Source organism: Gopherus flavomarginatus, chromosome 16 (assembly GCF_025201925.1).
Source record: "Gopherus flavomarginatus isolate rGopFla2 chromosome 16, rGopFla2.mat.asm, whole genome shotgun sequence".
NCBI classification, from domain to species: Eukaryota; Metazoa; Chordata; order Testudines; family Testudinidae; genus Gopherus; species Gopherus flavomarginatus.
The window spans coordinates 654,868-674,099 of NC_066632.1; the positions used below are offsets into that span (position 1 = coordinate 654,868).

The following is a 19,232-nucleotide window of genomic DNA, read 5'->3' on the forward strand; positions in this document are numbered from 1 at the left end:
CTCAGCGATGCCGCAGGCTCCCCAGGAACAGCGCCCCACCCACACCATGCACCAGAGGCGCTGCGTGTTACTCGCCTTCTGTCTCAGTGTGGTGAACTGGGAAAGTTCTTAATGTTTTCTCTGAATACGGTGGTGGTGCCTCAGTGTCCCCATGGCAGTTCTTAAGTATCTAGGTGGTGGAATAAGGGTGTGTGATTGCTGCAGAGCAAAGGGCCAGTGCACCTAAATGCCTGACCCTCTGTCTCCTGGCAACTGATGGCCTGGGCCCCTGCTCTGCAAAGGTGCCAGCTGAAGGTGTTGGAGACAAAGGGATCAGGTGACCTCCTGGCCCGGGAAAGGGGCTGAGCAGAGAGGAGGGGCTGGAGGGGTTTTGGAGTCTGGAGTTGGCTGGGGATGAGGAGTGAAGTGCAGACGTGGGGGTCTGGCTCACTGCCCCCCAGAATGGACCCAGCCGAGGGGGCCGGCTCACGGTACCTACAAGCTCTGTTTTAGACTGTGTTCCTGTCATCAAATAAACCTCTGTTTTACCGGCTGGCTGAGAGTCATGTCTGACTGCAAAGTTGGGGTGCAGGACCCTCTGGCTTCCCCAGGACCCCGCTGGGTCAGGCTCGCTGTGGGAAGCGCACAGAGGGCAGAGGATGCTGAATGCTCCAAGGAGAGACCCAGGAGGTGAAGCCGTGTGAGCTTCTTGCCCTGAACAAGTCTGCTCCAAGGGAGAGGAGGCTCCTCAAAGTCCGGACTGGCTTTGTGGGGAGCAGTTCCAGAGCATCGCCCAGAGACTCCGTGACACTCAGGCCACGGGCAGGCTGGAGACTCACGCTCCTGGAGTGCTGCTCTTTGAAACCGAGGTGATAAACCTGCCAGCCAAGAGCACAACCAAGATGCAGGGGTGAGGGGAAAAACGGACAAGTGACTCCCTGGCAGGAACCAGCTGCTCTGCTCTGGGCAGTTCTCCAGCCTGGGCACAGCACCTGTGTCCTGGTGTTCGAGCTCTTAGGGTACGTCTACGCTGCAATTTCAAACCCATGGCTGGCCGGGCTCAAGGCGCTGTTTAATTGCAGCGTGGATGTCTGGGCTCTGGGACTCTGCCCTGCAAGGTCAAGTATCCCTGTCAGCCTCCCGACTCTCACGCACAAACAGACTCGCTTGGCGCAGCCTCCTCCTGATCACATATGTGAGGGGACGGGGCTCGGGAAGAGCCTCTGCCTGTGAAGCAGGGTCACCTTGGGGGAAGGTGGAGAATCACTGAGTAAGAGGAAACGTTCATCAGTTTCAGGATCTTGGTGGAGCCGTGGGAGGTAGGAAGGATGTACTGGCAAAGAGCTGGCGATTTCACTGCCAAGAAGGGACCCTTGTAATTACAGAGCCTGCCCTGAACCAGACAGGCCAGAGAACTCACCCCGTGAGGCTGGCACCCAGCCCCAAACGTCCCTAGTAAAAGCAGTTGTTATGAGAAGGAGTAAATAACACAAGAACTAGGGATCACCCAATGAAACTAATAGGCAGCAGGTTTAAAACAAACAAAAGGAAGTATTTCTTCACACAGCGCACACTCAACCTGTGGAACTCCTTGCCAGAGGATGTTGTGAAGGCCAAGACTATAACAGGGTTCAAAAAGGAACTAGGTAAGTTCATGGAGGAAGGTCCATCAGTGGCTATTAGCCAGGCTGGCAGGAATGGTGTACCGAGCCTCTGTTTGCCAGAAGCTGGGTGTGACAAAGAGGGGCTGTTCTTAATGTTTCCTCTGAATATCCGTGTGGGGCCTCAGTTCTGGCTGAAACTCTGTCTCCGTGGCAACTAATGACCCAGGCCCTTTCCCCTTGCAAGGGGATGCTAAAGGTGTGGGAGAACAAAGAGATCAGGTGAACTCCTGGCCCGGGAAAGAGACAAAGGCCAGAAAGGAGGGGCTGGAGAAGGGTTCAGTTTGGGGCTGGCTGGGAAGAGGCAGGGAACCCCCGGTCTGGGGTCTAAGATCCTGGCCCCCAGAGAGACCTGGCTGGCGGGTTCTGGTTGTACCTACAAGCCCTGCAGCACCGGGGACAGCCGGTCTCAGCAGCTAGGCAAAGGGGCTTGCAGGCTTTGCTGGAAGAATGGCTCCAGCTCCTAACGCAGGCGGCTCTGACCCAGAGCCCACGCGAATCCCAGCCCCACTTTGCTCAGCACCGTCTGCAGAACGGCCAGTCCCGCCCCGCAGCTCCTGGCAGTGCCGGTGCCAGTAACCGCGAGGTGGCAGCAGAGGGCGGTCGTGCGGCTGCTTGGTGGCAGGCAGCAGCCACCTGGGCCCCGGTGTCAGCTGGGAAGAGTTTAATCCATTCCACGTAGCCTGGCAACACGCAGCCTTCTCGGGGCCCCACCCGCCAGGACTGGGAACAGTGGGCTCTGCGGGTAATTAACGGCTCTTCACATGCCCCAGGAGGTGGGCCAGAGTCCCTATCCCCACCCTACAGGGGGAAACTGAGGCATTGAGCGGTGATGTTATTTACCCACAGTCACATGGGAAAAGAGCGGAAAAGAACCCAGGAGTCCTGCCTCCAAGCGCCTTGCTCTTATCCGCTACAACACGGCCCCCACCGGAGCCGAATTAGAGCCCAGCGGCTCCCCATTGACAGTCCCCGCTCTCGCCACTAGACGCACCCTTCACAGGCCGGTCAGGCGGTTACTGAGGCTGGTGCGGCTTAACGCAGATCTGGGAATAGGGTGACCAGACAGCAAATGTGAAAAATTGGGACGGAGTGGGGGGTAATAGGAGCCTATGTAAGAAAAAGACCCAAAAATTGGGACTGTCCCTATAAAATCGGGCCATCTGGTCACCCTATCTGGGAGGCCCAGACGACAGACAGCTGCGTAAGGACAGGACACAGTGGCCAGGGGAATGGGACTGCCCAGAGCACTGGGGTGGAGGGGGGTGTAGAACTGATAAATGAAATTGTTTTTAATTGTTCACTTTATTAATGTAACTTCTGTTCACCATCCACACTACACCTGCCTACACTGTAACTAACTTCTGTTCACTGTTTGCCATACTGTAATTCAAACCCCATTTTAAAACACTCACTCCATTTTGTAAAAGCTTCCTCCAACCTTCATTTTTGCAAACCCTGCTGTAATCTTATTAGTTTAGTTTAGATGTGTGAATAAGGTATATATGGATGATAGAATCAACCTCCAGCCCCAGCCTGTCCTGATGAGATAAAGTTCAAATACCAACGGCTGAAGACCTAGACAACAGCCCTAAACAAAGTAAGAAGCATCCACCCTAGAAAGAAAAGGACAAAAGAACAACAGAAGGAAGATCAAAGCCAGATTCAAGGCTGAAAGTCAGGCCTGCAATTGATGGGAGATCAATCCAAACCCAGAGGCAGCGTGACACAGCAAGACCTATAGACTTTGAATCCAAACTAAAAGCCTATAAAAAAGAAGGGTAAGATGAGAGACTCTGGGTAACATTCTGCTGCCAACATGGAAGGACATCGGTGCCTGCCCAACAGAGATCCAGCTTGTCCTTGTGCCCGGCTTTCCTGGCCAGTTACCGCCACGAGCTACGAACCCAAGCTGCAAACTCAAGCCACGAAATCAAGCTATCTTCAGGACTGGTAACTATGCAGCAGCTGCAGAACATCTGGTGTGTGTGTGTGTGTGTGTGTATAAGAATTAAGATATTAGTTATTGATCATAAATCAGATTGTTATCATAATAAATGTGGCATCTTTGTCTTGTCTCCTGAAAAGATCCTGTGTGGTTTTGTCTGTACAACAGGGGTGGGCTATTTAGGGTTTCTGGCTTTAGGACAAGACCTAAGCTGCAGAGGGGCCCAGCAGGCTCTGACCTGTTCAGCCCAGGCCCATCCCTGGGGCTTGGGGAACCCCGCAGTGCCCATATCAGCACAGGGTGCACCTCATGTTGGGTCAATTGGATGCAGATGCCTGGGTCACTGGTGAGTTACCTCCAGAGACCCCTATGCTCCCGTCCCAGCTGCAGTGGGGAGATTGCAGCTCCTGGCCGCTCCACTGCCTGGTGGCTCTGGCTGGGTTACAGTTCCTCTCCCATCTGCTGCAGAAATCAACAGCCATTACTCCCAGCAAATGGTTTCTAATCACAGCAGCTTCGGAGCACCTGAAAAATGACTGGGGGAAGGTGATTGAATGGAGAAGCGGCTGGGGAGGCGGCTGGACTGCAGTCATTTATCAGCAGAGATTCCTCCCCAGGGGCTGCAGGGAAAAGCATTTGTTTGTTTACTTATTTTTAATCGCAAATGCAAGGCCCTTCCCATGGTGTCAGCCTGGCACTCACCCATGGCCCTGCCTCCTCTGCTGACTCCTGAGCTGAGCTGGCGGAGGCAGGACCAAAGGGTTCCTGGCATGAGCTGAGCGGCAGGGGCTTGCCTGTAAAGGTGCAGTATTAACTCCAGCCCCAGATGTACCAGTCTAGTGTGACCTCCTGCGGGCCAGAGAGCACCCCCACGAGCCTGGCATCCTGCCCAGTGGTCTGCGGGCTAACGGGACCACGTCATCCAGAATCCCCTGCACCTCTAGGTCAATCCCCTCACCGGTATAAATGTGTGCCTTCGTTCTATGCTGAATTCGTCTAGTGCCTGCTTCCAGCCACTGGCTCTTGCTCTGCCCTTGTCTGTGATCAGAAATCTCCTCCCCACATAGGCACTTCTAGGCCGTAATCAAGCCACGCTGTAACCTTCTCTTCAGCAAGTCAAGCAGATTATCCTTCCGCTGTCAGGCAGGTTTCTCAGGCCTCAAATCCATCTTCTGTCTCTTCAGTGAACGCTCTCCAACTTCGCAGCTCCCTTTGCTAATGCTATGATTCCAGCAGTGGATGCTGATTTTTGCAGTTGGGATTTGCAAGGCTGGGAAAGGCTAATGGCCATGCAGAAGATGCTAGAGAAAAATAAAATAGCACAGCAGAGGCCGCAGACCATGGAATAAGCAACAGGGAACATGCCCCTATTGGCCAGCAGAAATAGGACAAGGCAGGGTCTTTCCATCTGTAATGTCCATGGTTCTCGGAGCGCGTCTACAGGTGGTCGGTCACTGCAGACAGCCCAAGAGAGGGGCTGTTCGGGTGGGGACCTCACCTTGCCGCCTCCCATGTGAAATCTGTTCCATGCTCTGCCTGGGGCTGGCAAGCCATCACCTTTCACCAGACCCCACCATGCCAGGCTCCATGGCACCGTCTCCAGAAGGCTCAATAATCCACACGAACACAGCAGGGGCTTTGTCCCTCTCCAGCACATATGGGAGGTGACAGCATACTACAGATACTAGCCAGAGGAGCTGCTCCCTTAGCTTGTGCTAGCTCAACCACTGACATTTTCACGTGCAACTAGTAGTTCTGGGCGGCCCGGTTGACCTCCAGGGACACACACTTACCACAGCGTCCCTAAGGCAGCTCACTGATCGGGGTCCCAAACGGTGGCTTTCACACTCAGGCATTGCTTTGAAAACATTGAACTCACGGCCTTCAGCGTGCAGACTCTGCCAGTGACGCCAGCTGAAGTTTGCCAGGTCGGGGGGGGGCAAAGTGAGGGGGGACATTCTGCGTGTACGTGTTGGCTGTCGGAGCATCTCTAGCCGAGCTGGAATGAAAATGCAGCTGAACCCCAAGGCATCCCCTGCACACATGGCTGCCGCGTCCCCTTTCAGCGCTTTCAATGCTTGTGGAATAGACACCTGCCTCTGCTGCAGAGAGGAACCACTGGCTCCTGAAGGGTCTGTCTGTACCTGCCGCGCTTTGATTTCACCAAGCAGGACCGTTCAAAGCACCGTCGAGGGAGAAAACAGGATGAAATATTCATGTGTGTGGCTCGCTAACAGGCAGGTGGCAGCTCTGGGTAAGGATGCCACAAGCTCCCTCATTAGGGAGGAAGAGATGCGAAAACAACTTTCAAGCCAGCATCTCACTCCCGGCAGCTCCCGTCCCTTCTGTGGAAGACGCCTCCTCCACCCAGCAAGCCCGATAGGCCTCCGCTTTTCTAGCAGAGGCACACAGGGACGCACGGATGGTCAGACTGAAGCAGCTCCAGGTTCCCTCTACCCTAGTATCCCATCATCTCACGTGACCAACACTAGCTACTTCTCAGCTAGGTGGGACCCCTACCCTTCAGTCGGCAGAGATGGGAGGCAGCAGGCAAGGGTGTGCCTAGGGCAGGGCAGCCGTGGGAGTGTGCAGGGAGCCTGACTTTGGGGAGTGGGTGATGGAAACAGGCCCACGGCCAGGGCAGCCACATTACAGGTCGACGGAGACCCGTGGGCCTCCCTACTCAAGGGCATGTGAATACGCTTTGCTCTGCAGCATTCACTTTCTGTTGCCGCAGCTTGTGTGGGGTGAAATTCACCCCTGGGCAGTGGGCCAGTCAAAGGCCTTAAACCCAGCAGGATGTGATGCCTAGGTCTGGAGCTGGGCCCTGCCCCGGGGTGAGGTGCTGTGCGGGGCGGGGAACAAGGCCTCATGCCAGGGCCTGGCCGGGTTTTGTGGGGGCACGTGCTGGTACTTCTGGGACGGCATAGGCCCAGCCCTGGTGCATGCACAGTCCTGCAATACAGCATCCCCCAGAACCCGACAGGGGCAAACTCCTCCAAAAACAGGCCTGTCCGGTTTAAGCCTGGATGAGTGGCCTGCTGATGAGGACACTGGACCATCATTGCTGTACCAGCGAGGACTCCAGATGGACACGTCTGAGATCCTGCTTCGTCTTCCCTCCCTCGTGTGTCCCTACCCCCCACCCCCACCACGTCTTCCTCCTGTCCTCTCCGTCGGCTGTTCGCTGATCCTGGAATCAGCTGCCCTGCCTGGCAGCGCATGGCGAGATGAGACAGCCCGGCCAGCTCCTCCCAGCCAGACAGGGACCAGTGGAGGGTGTCACGGAGTGTGGGGGAGACAAGGCCCCCCACCCCCGGCTTCCTGCTATTCACCGGGACTCTCAGTCAGCCAGTAACACAGAAGGTTTATTGAGATGTCAGGATCACAGTCCAAAACAGGGCTTGCAGGCACAGACAACAGGACCCCCTCAGTTAGGTCCATCTGGGGGCCACAGGGAGGCCACATCCCCGTTGGGAAGCCCAAGCCCTGTCGGAGCTCCTCTCCATTTCCCTGCCAGCTCCAAACTGAAACTCCCTCCAGCCTCTCACTCAGCCTCCCCCAGCCTTTGTCTATTTCCTGGACAGAGGTGTCACCTGGCCTCCACCCCCGCTCCTTGGTTCCCATGTTACATGCCCAGGTATCCTCCCTCAAGGAAAGTCTCCCTTTCCCAATGCAGACAGTCCCAGCAAAAGTCCCCTGCAACCTTCCCAGGCCAACGCTCCCCACTCAGCATTCCCAGAACCCAGCCAGAACATTCCCACCTAGTCACAGGGGGACCTGCCATCCCTGACCAGGGAGGGGCACTGGGGGAAGAGGAGGGGATTTGGGGAAGGGATCCAACAGGGGCAGGGAGGGGGCGGAGTTCGGGCAGGCACTTTGGAATGGGGTTGGAATGGGGGCAGGCCCAGGGGTGGGGGCACCCATGGGCGCCGGAGAAAAGTTGGCGCCTATGCCACCAGGAAAGCACATAAGGCAGCAGAGAGGAGAATAAGTGACACCCCCATAAGTGCTTTTAACACAGGCAGAACCGCCTACACTGACACGCCACAGCAGTGCCACCACAGTCTTTGGAGACGCTACATTCGGCCAACGGCAGGGGTCTCCCACCGGCGCAGGCACTCCCCCGCCCCCCCCGAGAGGCGGTAGCGAAGCTGACAGGAGAATTCTGTCTACACCAGGGGCTAGGTCGGTTTAACCATGTTGCTTGGGGGTGGTGGGGGGGGGCGGATTTTTCACCCCCCCGAGCGACGCAGTTATATGGTCCTAAATTCCTAGCACTGACCGGGCCTAGGGAGGTTTGTGGCTGGCATGTTAGAGCAGCAGGGCATGAGCACAGACGAGGCCTTAGTCTGCCTTGTCCATTGGCAGGACTGTCTCACACTGTGTCTGTGCAGCACCTGGCGCCACTGGGTGCTGCTCGCAGTTGGTGCCTCTGGGCACTCCTAGCAGATGCAGGATGGGACTTTCAAAGCCACCTCGATGCCCAAATCCCACTAAGGCCTGGGCATCACTTACGCCTCCCTGCCTCTTTCCCCATATCCTCAGCTGTATCCACAGAACAGCGGCACCCATCCCTGGCATAACTCAGAACCACAGTGCTGATAGCGCCCAAGGCCGCAGTACCAGACAGCTAGAGCACTGGCAAACGGGAGGCTGCAAAGGGTTTACCTGGAAGCTTTTAGTGTTCAGGCTTTTCTGGCTTTCAGTGGCCACCTTCAGCCTGGAATCCAGCCCCTTCATGAGGGACTCCGTGTTGCGCACGTACTGCAGGTCGCGGTAGGTTCTCAGGTCCAGCACCTCCATGGACTGGGAGATGTTCTGCACCTGGAAAAGCAAAACGGAGCGGTGAGAGCAGGGGCTTTCCTGAGACGTGCAGCCCCTCTTCCCAGAGCAGCGCCGGGGACTGGTACAGGCGAGAGCCCGCAGAGCATTCGTGGGACACGCTCTCTCTCTCTCTCTCTGAGGTACAAACGTCACCTTTATTGCTGTTCCCGGGGGGTTTCTCTCCTACACAAGCTGAAGTTCTGCACTATTTCTACTTCCCAAAGCCCAGAGCTCAGAACCCACAGGATTGTCCAGCTCCTTCCCCAACATGCAAAACAACCCAGCTCCGTGCAATATAGATCCCAAATCATAGCTCAGTGCTGCTGAGCGCAGGGGAAGAGTTGGCCACTGGAATTGTTCTGAGTGTAATTAATAAGGGCCCAGGAACAGGATGAAACTCTGATTTAATACCAGTGCTCCAAGGAGATGCCTCATTAGCACGGCACTCCTCTACCTTCCCTGGGAAGGCTGCAGGTGACTTCCATTTGGATTCTGCACAGAGATGGCCAGAATTGATTTGATACGCCCTGCTCCCTCCCCTGATCTCAGTTTAATTAATGAGGCCCTCTCCCAGCTCTGCACCTCCTGCCCATAATGAAAAGATGATTGTGCTAAATGAATTACAGGCATGCAGGGAGAAAGCATCTTCTCTCTGCACCAGAGAGATGGGGAAGCGAGCAAGCAGCTGGCCTGGCAGCATCAGCAGCCATTAGTCACTCATTCGAGCATATTCACTGCATCCAGCTCCCCTCCTCCTTTTGATCACACTCAGTGTGGGAGCAGATTCTCACTTACAACCAAGCCTGTTTGTGCTGTCAACACTGTGTAAAGGGGTTACCAGGTGAGTGACAATGAGGCCCGTTACAGGGCACCAGAAGCATGTGTGCGCGCGGGGTTTGTTTCAATCCATTCATCTCAAGGGGTGGATGGCAATTGGGTTACAGCCAGAAGCTTTGTGATTGTTTTTTTTCAATAAACGTTTAGATTCTGGGCACCGCATTGGAACCTGCTGGTGAGCCTTGTGCCTGAGGCAAGAGCGTGAATTAGTGGGTAGGGTGCTGGATGGAGACTCAGCCGACCTGCCTTCTATTCCCAGCCTCTCTGGGCCTGTTTCTCTTTTGTCTGTCTTATCTAGTCACCCTGTGTGTTTGTTAGGACAAGGAACCGGCTCTCCCTGCTAGGGCTGAGTACATCACCGACTGGAACAGCCATGAACGGACCAAAGGAAAAAAACGTTTCACTTTGGGTCGAATGGAAGTGGAATTTTTGGTGACTTTGAGTCTGTTCCAGAGCGAGGATTTTAACCTGCATCTCCCACCTCCCAGGTGAGCACCCTAACCCCCTAGAAATCATGAGCCCCGGGGGTTAGGGAGCAACACCGCCCTTCCCCCCATCTCCTCCTCCTGCAGCCCTTTTACGAGTGGCCAAAACTCTTCATGTCAGAGCCACAAATCAGTTCAAATAGCCCACAACAGCATTTTTTGATGAATAAAATATTCGTCTGTGAAATTTCACCCAGGTCTACTCTGTACGTGTGAGCAGCCCCCAGCACATGGGGCTGGTGTAGGTATGGCGAACAGACTGCAGAGGAGCTCTCCGCCATGGGACCCCTCCTGCTCCCCCTCGGGCCAGGCCCAGACACTCGCTCGGGCCAGGTCCAGACATACACACCCCTCCTCCTCCTCAGGCCAGGCCCAGAGCACACGCTAGTCCCATTTAGGGATTTAGAAGAGGCCTTGGCCACCCAGGGTCAGTTCCCCTGAAGGCTTGCCCCTGCCTGTGCCGTGCACACCGGGTACTCGTAACGCAGCAGTGTCCCGGTAGAGGAAAGTTTGCTGTAATCACACAGCAGTAGAACACAGGCGCCGGCTGCAGATCTCCAGCTCTGTGTCCCGTGAGGAAGGGTCACACTGCAGCCTGATTTCCCTAACCTCTGCCTGCCCTGGGTTCTCTCTTTTCCTTCTTTCCTCTGCCAGGCTGTGGTGAGCATCCGCTCCCCTGCCACATGCTGCAGCAGTGTCCGTAGTCTGGGGTGAGCAGTTGTTACGAGACGCGTATGAAGATCTTTGCAAATGCAATTTGCTTGCTCACTTGGCTGTGCGTGGTGTCTCGGCCTGGCTGGCACATCTCCCCCGTGCACTGGTTCTGGATAGACAAACGCCTGCTGAACGAGGGGGCTCTGAGGGGACTGCTACCGCAGAGAGCAGCACCCAGGTCACTAGCAACACCCAGCCATCAGCGGGTATTTAACAAACACCAGCTTTTCTCCCAAAGGCCAGGACAGAGCAGCTACAGGAGGCTAAATAAAGACAGCACTGAATTGTTACACGCTACGGATGCCCTACAGGCTCCCAGGTAGACCAAGGGCCTGTTGTGCCAGGCACTCTGCAGACACAGAGATGGACAGAAATTCCACCCCAGCCGGAGGGGCTGAATTCTGTCTGAGGCACCATCCAGAGGCAGGCAGAGAAGCTCTCTGGCCCAGGCAAAACAGGAGGTGATTCCTGGTCTAGTGCCTGGCCCCTGGGAAGATCCCTCCCTGCCAATTAGCTGAGAACACTCCTCTTCCTGCAGCTTTCATGTATAAACTCCCATCTTTCGATCGGGGGCTGCAGCTGTTCCTTGGTTCTTAAACCACCCGAGTGCACGTTTCTTGTGGGCTTTGATTCTTTTGTTTCATCTGCCGCCGCCGCTAAAATGAGTTTATTTCAGTGCCTTAACGAGACGAGAACGCAGCCACGTTCCGTCAGTGGTTATTTATTTATTAACAGGGGCCCTGTTGGTGTTTACGGCTGCAGCCTCTGAAGGCTTCAGAGCCATTTTGCAGCAAGTTATAATAAAAGTTTAATCGGTTTTTTGTGTGTGAATGTACAAAGAGCGGAAAGGAAATAAAAGGAAAACTGCCTGCTTGTGGACTCTGCCCACCGCAGATGGGGGACTTGAGACCAGTTAGAAAACTTAATAGCTTTTAATAACATTTACCGCAGTAAAGTGACCCAGGGGGCGGGCGATTCCCATGTGGGGAGAGAGGGCAGGTCTCTCTCTGCAGCACCTCGCAGAGAAGCAACGCAACCTCCAGAGACTGCATCTGTCTGTGGAGCATTGTCAGGCCTGCCAGATCCCCAGGAGTCCAACCTTGGGGCAAGTCCCCCCAGACGTCCCACGCTAAACAGGATGGGAGACCTCCAAAGGCAGCGAAAGTCTTGGCGTTCCAGCAGACATGCAGAGCTTAGCCCGTCTGCACTGCAATCAGAGGCGTGAATGCAGCACAGGCAGCCATAGCGCAGTTAGCTCGGAGCCAGCCAGCTCCGGGAACAGGAGCCGGGCGGTGTGATTGCTCCAGTGTGGGCCCAGGGTCCCAGGCAGGGCTGTGCGCTCAGGCCGCGTGCTTGTGCTGCTATTGTTTTCCACGCTAGCTAGGTCCAGGGCCGCTCAGGGGGCTGCATGTGCTGCAGTCACAGCTCACACGGCAGTGGAGACAAGCCCCGTGTCTCTGCTGGAAGTCCAGGGGGAAGCAGGTGTGACGAAGTGGGAATGTTCTTAATGTTTTCTCTGAATACTGTGTGGGTGCCTGTCACGGAGTCCCCGGGCGATGCTCTGGAACTGCTCCCCACAAAGCCAGGCAGGACTTTGAGGAGCCTCCTCTCCCTTGGAGCAGACTTGTTCAGGGCAAGAAGCTCACATGGCTTCACCTCCTGGGTCTCTTCTTGGAGCATTCAGCATCCTCTGCCCCTCCGGGTGCTTCCCCCAGCGAGCCTGCCCAGCGGGGTCCTGGGGAAGCCACAGGGACCTGCACCCCCACTGCGCAGTCAGATGTGACTCTCAGCCAGCCAGTAAAACAGAGATTTATTAGATGACAGGAACACGGGCTAAAACAGAGCTTGTAGGTACAGCGAACGGGACCCCTCGGCCGGGTCCATTCTGAGGCCCAGTGAGGCAGACCCCTACGTCTGCCCTCACTTCCCATCCCCAGCCAGCCCCAAACTGAACCCCACTCCAGCCCCTCCTTTTCTGGGCTTTGTCTATTTCCCGGGCCAGGAGGTCACCTGATCTCGTTGTTCCTCTTTAGCTATTCTAGCGGGAAGGGCCCTGACCATGGTCACTAGGAGACAGAGGGTCGGCCATTTATGCACACTGGAGACTTTTAATGCACAGGGGAAACTGAGGCACCCACACAGTATTCAGAGGAAACATTAAGAACTGTCCCACTTCATCACAAGGGATTAACCCTAGTGTCCGTCTCTTCTTAATCCTTAGCCAGCCAAGGTCAAGAATTGCACCTTGCCAGGAACAGGTTACATGGCCCTGGGTGCCTCTCGACTGGTCAGATCCCACTTTCCCCGTAGCACATTTCGAATGCCGGAGTTCCCTCTGTGCCCTGCCGGTAAACCGACACTGCCGCTCACCCTAGCAGTAGCTGCATGTTAGCGGTGGTTGAAGTGCCCCTTGTGTGTATCTGGGAGGCTCCATCTGACTGGGCTGGGTGCTGCATATGTTGCACTATCTAAGTAGACCAAGGCAAGATTATGAGTGACCCCATGTTTACACTGGGGGGAGCTGAGACCCACAGATTTGCCCACTGTAACATACACAGTCAGCAGCAAAGCTGGGAACCAAGACCAGACTCCTGCATCCCTGCCCAGTGCTTCAATCCGCCAGGCCAGCCGGCCCCTCAGCCAAGGGTGCTCCCTGGTAATAGCCCACACGGCGAGCGGGGCTGTCAACGTACACAACAGAGGCTGCACTAGCAGCAGGATCTCTCGTCCGTCTCCTCTCCCCACACATCGAACACGGGACCTTCATTTCACAGCTCACCCGTCTCCTGCCATCCCAGCTGCTGCTGGAGGAACAGACTGCTGGCAAAATGGGTGGCATGGCTGCAAAGAGATGTCCCCTTCCAACACGCTGAGAGGAGACGCTGTTCCCCAGCCGCCTCCATCGGGCTCTGCTCACTCAGAATGTTGCACACAGGCAAACAGGTGGTTCGGGCGACAGCCTCCACTCGACACCAGCGCTTAGCTGGGATGTTACTGACGGAGCTGTGCAGAGGCCAGCTCTCTCTCTCTCTCTCCCTCTCGCTCGCTGCTTCCAAGCTATTGTAATTCCTGCCAAGGTCAGGGGCTGACTTCCCTTCACCACCAGCTGAGCCCTCCTGCCACTCGGGGAAGATTTATGGGTATTTATTATTTATTTTTGGCCTCTCCAGGTCACGTCAGTGGTGCGCACTGTGAAATGCACAGCGCGCAGCAGACTCCCTGGGAAATGCCTCCCTTGCTTTCCCTAACTCTCATCACAGGGGCTACAGGCTGGGAGCATTTATCGGGGTCTGTGCAGACATACGAGCTCATCTCCCTGCCAGATCTCCTGCCGTCAGCGTCTGCAGCCCCTCACGTGAGCAACAGGCACCCAAGGAGCAGAGCTGACTGGGAAAACCACGTCCATACGTTCCACTCTGGACTTGCCGTCCAAAGCCTGGAACGTGAGGCCTGGGCTCCCAGTGGGCAAGGGCAGAACAGATCCAGGCACCTCAGTCACTCGATCTCTGCATGCCACATGCAGCTGGGCTAGATGGCTCGGCAGTCGTGGCACCCAGGAATCCGCACTGCCCTGGGCTGTCCTGAGCTGGTGAAATGAGGGAGCTGGGGGGTAAGGAACAGTTTGGTACACACAGTGATGAGATCTACCAGCCTGGGACTCCAGACCCCCGGATTCTTTCCCAGCTCTGTGACCTTAGGCCAGTGGCTCTCCTCCTTGGGGCAGGGCCCGTCTCTTCTCAGAGTCTGGGCAGCTGTGGGCACAACGGGGCTGTGACGAAGATCCCAGCTGAGGCCGCTGGGTTTGTTGTGATGCAGATGTGTTAAGATCTCTGAGAACATGGCGATGCGGGACGAGGCTTTCACACGGGGCTGCGTGACAATGAACATGTTAAAGTAAGTGTGTTCTGGTTTCCAGGGGAATGGCGTGCTCACATCTGCAGCGAGGACAGTGGCAACTCGGAGAACCAGGACATGCATCCAGCCAGGCACCTGCGTTTGGAAAGGGTTGACCCTGTGTCACGGAGTGTGGGGGAGTCCGGCCCTGCACCCCTCTTCCTGGGACTCACAGTGACTCTCAGCCAGCCAGTAAAACAGAAAGTTTATTGGACAACAGGAACACAGGCTACAGCAGAGCTTGCAGGCACAGCCAGGACCCCTCAATCGAGTCCTTCTGGGAGTTCAGGAAGCTTAGTTCCCAGCTTGGGATTCCCTGAATTCCAACGACCCAGCCCAAAACCGAAACTGACCTAACTCCCTCCAGCCGGCCCCTTCCTTTTCCAGCTTCCCGGGCAAAGGTGCTGACCCCCTCCCCGCTGCCTAGTTCAGGTTACAGGCTCAGGTCCTGTCCCTCACCGAAAGTCCTCCCCAGCTCTCCCATCCCCCACACAGACAGTCCCTACTGCATCACACCCTGTCCCTCCGGCAGAGTCTGCTTTCCATGGAGCGAATATAGCTTAACACACAAGAGCCAGTCGAGATTACAGCCAGCATTGCAATAAGCAACCAACGCCCAACGCTCAGCCCTGCACCAAAGCCGCAAAGGATTTAAACCGGCTTAAAAATACCCATGCGCAGGCCCCTTCCAGACACCCATCGCGGGAGAAGCAGGCATGACCCTGCACAGGGCCCAACTCTGGAGTCACCCTGTTCCATCCATCTCACAGGGGAAAGAAAACTGTCCTGTTCTCCTCACTCCAAACCAAACCCACTGACTCCGTCCAGACAGAACTTGTTTCCTTACGCAGTGCCTGCGACACACCCCATGGGCAGGGCTGCAGGCACCACCTCCGAGCTTGGGCAAGGTGATCTGGAGAAACATCACTGCACTGCTCCAGAGGAGCTCGGAGGCAGGGAGCCCAAGGGGGCTGCAGGCACCACCTCCGAGCTTCTCTGAGAGCAGCACTCCCTCCCCCCTGCCCACGGCACACAGAATGGTAGCAGTGGGAAGCAGCCGTCCCAGAAATCACAAAGGACCTCCCCACACACACACCTGCTGCCCTGGCAGAGGGGCTCAGAACCACCCGCTCCTGAGACATTCAGCATGTGACACTCCAGGCAAGGGCTCTTCAGCTCCCCAGAGCTCATGCCAGGTTAACGCGATGTTCTCCCCAACACTCCTGAATGCCTCATCTGCTGCCGCACACTGCAAGATGCAATCGCCAGGGCAGCGCACTAGCAAGACACCTCGGCAGCAGGCGCAGCCCCACCCATCCGTATTGCTGTATGCCTTCCATGAGCATCCGAGAGTCCCCAGGTCAGCGCCGAGCCCTAGCCAGAGGGAGAGCCAGCCCTGCTCTGCCCTGCTCTGAAGAGGTGACAGTCTAAGGGTGCAAGGGACAGAGAGGTGCAAACAGGAGAAGTGACTCCCCCGGGTCACCCAGCAGGTCAATGAAGAGACCCCAGCTCTGCTGTGCCCCCTGCCTTCCCCACCTGCAAGCTTCGCACCCAAGAGAATGACAGGGCGCATGGTGGGGATGTCACATCTCTCTGGGCAAGCAGTGGGGTGACGGCAAGAGCAGCACCCCAGGGTAGCTGGCTCACGGAGCTGGCAGTCCCTATGCCCCTGGATAGGACTCCCTCTGCAGTGGTGCCTCTCCGAGGTCTGCAAAGCCTGGGGCGGGGGACGACGGCAGAGACACGGCAGAGTCTGCCCATGCATGGAGGCGGCGTGGGAGGGATTCCAGCTCTGCTGCGGCTCCCTGGGGGACGTTAGCTGAGCTACCGCATCTCTCTGGGCTCCATCCCGCACTGTAACAAAGAGGCAGCAGTGTGTCCGTGTCTCTTCAGCCTGAAGCTCTTCGGGGTATGGGGCTGTCTTGCCGTGTAGCTGCACAGCGCTAGGTGCCAGGGGCCCCGGACGTGCCAAGGTGCAGACGCTCAGAACTCAGCACCGGCTGGACTGCAGGGGCAGCCACTCGGAGGCAGGGTGTGGCCCCATATTAAACCACGTGTCCCGCCAGCCTCCGCCCTTCTCCGTCCCTGCTCCCCCCCTTTGCAACCTGCCCCATGGCACCGACAGGGAGGGCTCTGCACCTCTTCCGCTGGCTCTGAGCTGCCGGAGGCTCCTGCTGCTGCTTCTGGCCATGGAGGCTGAGCAGGGACATGCCGTGTGGGGGGGACCGGAGTGCGTCACTCGGACGCTCTGTGAGTGACAGGTGACCGTTGCCGACCCCCAGGGTGGCGCAGCGTTGCTCCTTAGCTAAGGGTCTGGGCGAAGCAAGGCAGGGGAAGGCAAGCGGCCTTCCACTTTCCCTGGAGGAACCTCCCCAGAGAGACAGTGGGGCTGCCGGAGCAGCTGCTTCCCAGAGAGATTCAGCTCACCCCCTCGGCCACCCGCTGCCCCGGAGCCCAGCATCCAGACAGCGTCTCTGGTAACGTGCAGGGACAGAAGCAGATGCTCATCTCCGCGGGCCCGGCGGGCGGGCAATCCCCTGTGGCACGAAGCTGTTAACCCGTCACGCATAAGGGGCTTCGCTCTCCCACCCCAACGCATCCCTCAGTGAGCGTCTCCAACATTTCCAGGCTCCTGCAGCTGCTGCCTCTGCCATCCCCTCCGAGAGACAGCGGCTAATGAAATGTCAAGTGTGTCTAAGCACCAGGCCCCTGTGGCTGCAGAGGCAATCTCTGTCCAGGTGGGGGGCCCAGAGGATGTTTATAAAGCCTGGAGCCAAACACCCCCAGGCAACCAATGCCCTGGAGCCTGTTTTAGCCAAGGTAACTACACAGCGGCCATTACCGATGTATCTGGACGCCTCGCCATCACCAGTGGATTCATCCTCACAACCCCACAGGAGGCAGGGCAGAGCTGTTGGCCACATTGTGCAGGCAGGGAAACTGAGGCACACAGAGACTACGGTTTGATCTACACTACACTCAGAGGTGTGACTGCATACCATGCTACCTTTCATCCAGCCACCCTGGGAATAGGTGACAGGGGATGGGTCACTTGGTGATTATCTGTTCTGTTCATTCCTGCTGGAGCACCTGGCACTGGCAACTGTCAGAAGACAGGATACTGGGCTGGATGGACCTTTGGTTTGACGCAGTCTGGCTGTTCATATGTTCTTATGTAAAAATAGCAGGAAAGACACTCCCCATCACGCCGACCAACCTGGCCTCCCTGGGTCCCTCTGCTCCCCTGTCTGTCCACACTCACCACACCGCCTAACCTGGCCTCCCTGGGTCCCTCTGCTCTCGTCTGTCCACACTCACCACACCGCCTAACCTGGCCTCCCTGGGTCCCTCTGCTCTCGTCTGTCCACACTCACCACACTGCCTAACCTGGCCTCCCTGGGTCCCTCTGCAACCCCGTCTGTTCGCACCACGCCTTTTTCTTTGGGCTGGAAGCTCTTTGGGGCAGGGCCCGTCTCTTTGTTCTGCGCCGGTGCTGCACCCAGCACAGCAGGGTTGTGGTCCGTGACCGGGGCTCCTAGATGCCACTGCAGCATAACATATGGTGCCAAGTCCTGGGGGCCCTCGTCTGTGACTAGGGATCCTAGGCATTAGGGCCCCCCCTGTGGGGATGCAGTATGGGGGCCGCAAGATACACTTACTATATCAGTATAAAGCTGCAGGGACATCGGCTTCACATCGGTGGCACACGCAGCCCAACAGACCCAGCGTCAGGCATAAGCAGGTGCTTAGGGCCCAGAGCAGCTCAAGGGCCCTCCCTTTAATTATTAGTGTGTGTTGGGGTGGAGGGCAAATACATCCCTGCTTCGGGCCCCAGGGGACGAGGCCCGGCTCTGCGGCCCAGAACGCTCGGCCCGTGCGCTGCCACCTCTTTGCCACTAGCTTGAACTGGGCTCCGTGGGTTAAAGCCAGCAGGGATGTGCCAAGCCCAGCTGCACCCTGCCTCTAACGGCAGTGGACACACCCCGAGGGACTCAGCCAGAGCAGCTGTGACCCTGGGGCTCCCGAACCTCTGCACCATCTGCCCGGCTCCCCCAGTGCAAGTCATTCCCAGTCTCACTGCCAGTTAGCAACCAGGAACAGTGAGGAGCAGAGAGGAGCCATTCCCTATTCCCGCCCCACTTCTCCTGTTGTTATTAGGCGTTATTCGCCCTGCTCGAGATCTGCCGTGCCAGGCGCTGCACGGACACAAAGCGAGAGAGCCTAAACAGACAGGAGGGGATGGGAAACAGAGGCAGAGATTTCCAGAGCTGCTGAGCACCCACAAATCTTAAGGGATGGGAGCTGCACATGCTCAGAAATCGGCGGCTATTACCTGATGCTCCAGCAGGGCTCCTGGAATCGCTTTTGGAGATCAGGCCCCAGACTCGACCCTTTGCCCCCGAGTAGCCACAGAGGCAGGGGGCCTTCACTCAGTCACCCTGTGCTGGGAGGTGGTGGGGTGTGAACCCGGATTCTACACCCAGCTCTGACGCCCACCCACTGGGCAAGCTTGGGTGGGACACGTTCCCTCCATGTGCCCACCTCCCTTCTCCCCCTTCGTCTGCCTCGTGAGTGTCTCGCCCCAGGGTCTGACCAGCACCTCATACAACAAGGCCTCTGGAAATCGCCTGCTCTTGTGCTGAAATAACTTTTTCCTGGAACTAGCTGATCCATTACAAATAATCAACAGCGATTTGCCTCTAATCTCCCCCCTACCTGGAGATTTATCTCTGTATCTGGCCTGAGAGTCCCAGTCTCGAGGCAGTTGATAAAATCAGCTGCTGTCTTGTTCAAAAAACAAACCATTTTCCTGGGGGAGTGGGGGGGACCCTGCCTGGGCTCCAGCACATTGGCCTTATGGGGCTACAATTGAAACCGTTTTGGATT

The 19,232-nt window shown here is 56.7% G+C and overlaps 1 protein-coding gene across 1 annotated transcript in view; it reads right to left on the reverse strand.

The window, feature by feature from the left end:
• Positions 1-19,232, reverse strand: part of OLFM2 (olfactomedin 2) — a 67,685-nt gene that overhangs the window by 15,098 nt on the left and 33,355 nt on the right. Inside the window, exon 3 of the mRNA XM_050924821.1 lies at positions 8,260-8,415. Within this exon, the coding sequence (XP_050780778.1) occupies positions 8,260-8,415 (156 nt within the window). The remainder of the gene's footprint in view (positions 1-8,259; positions 8,416-19,232) is intronic.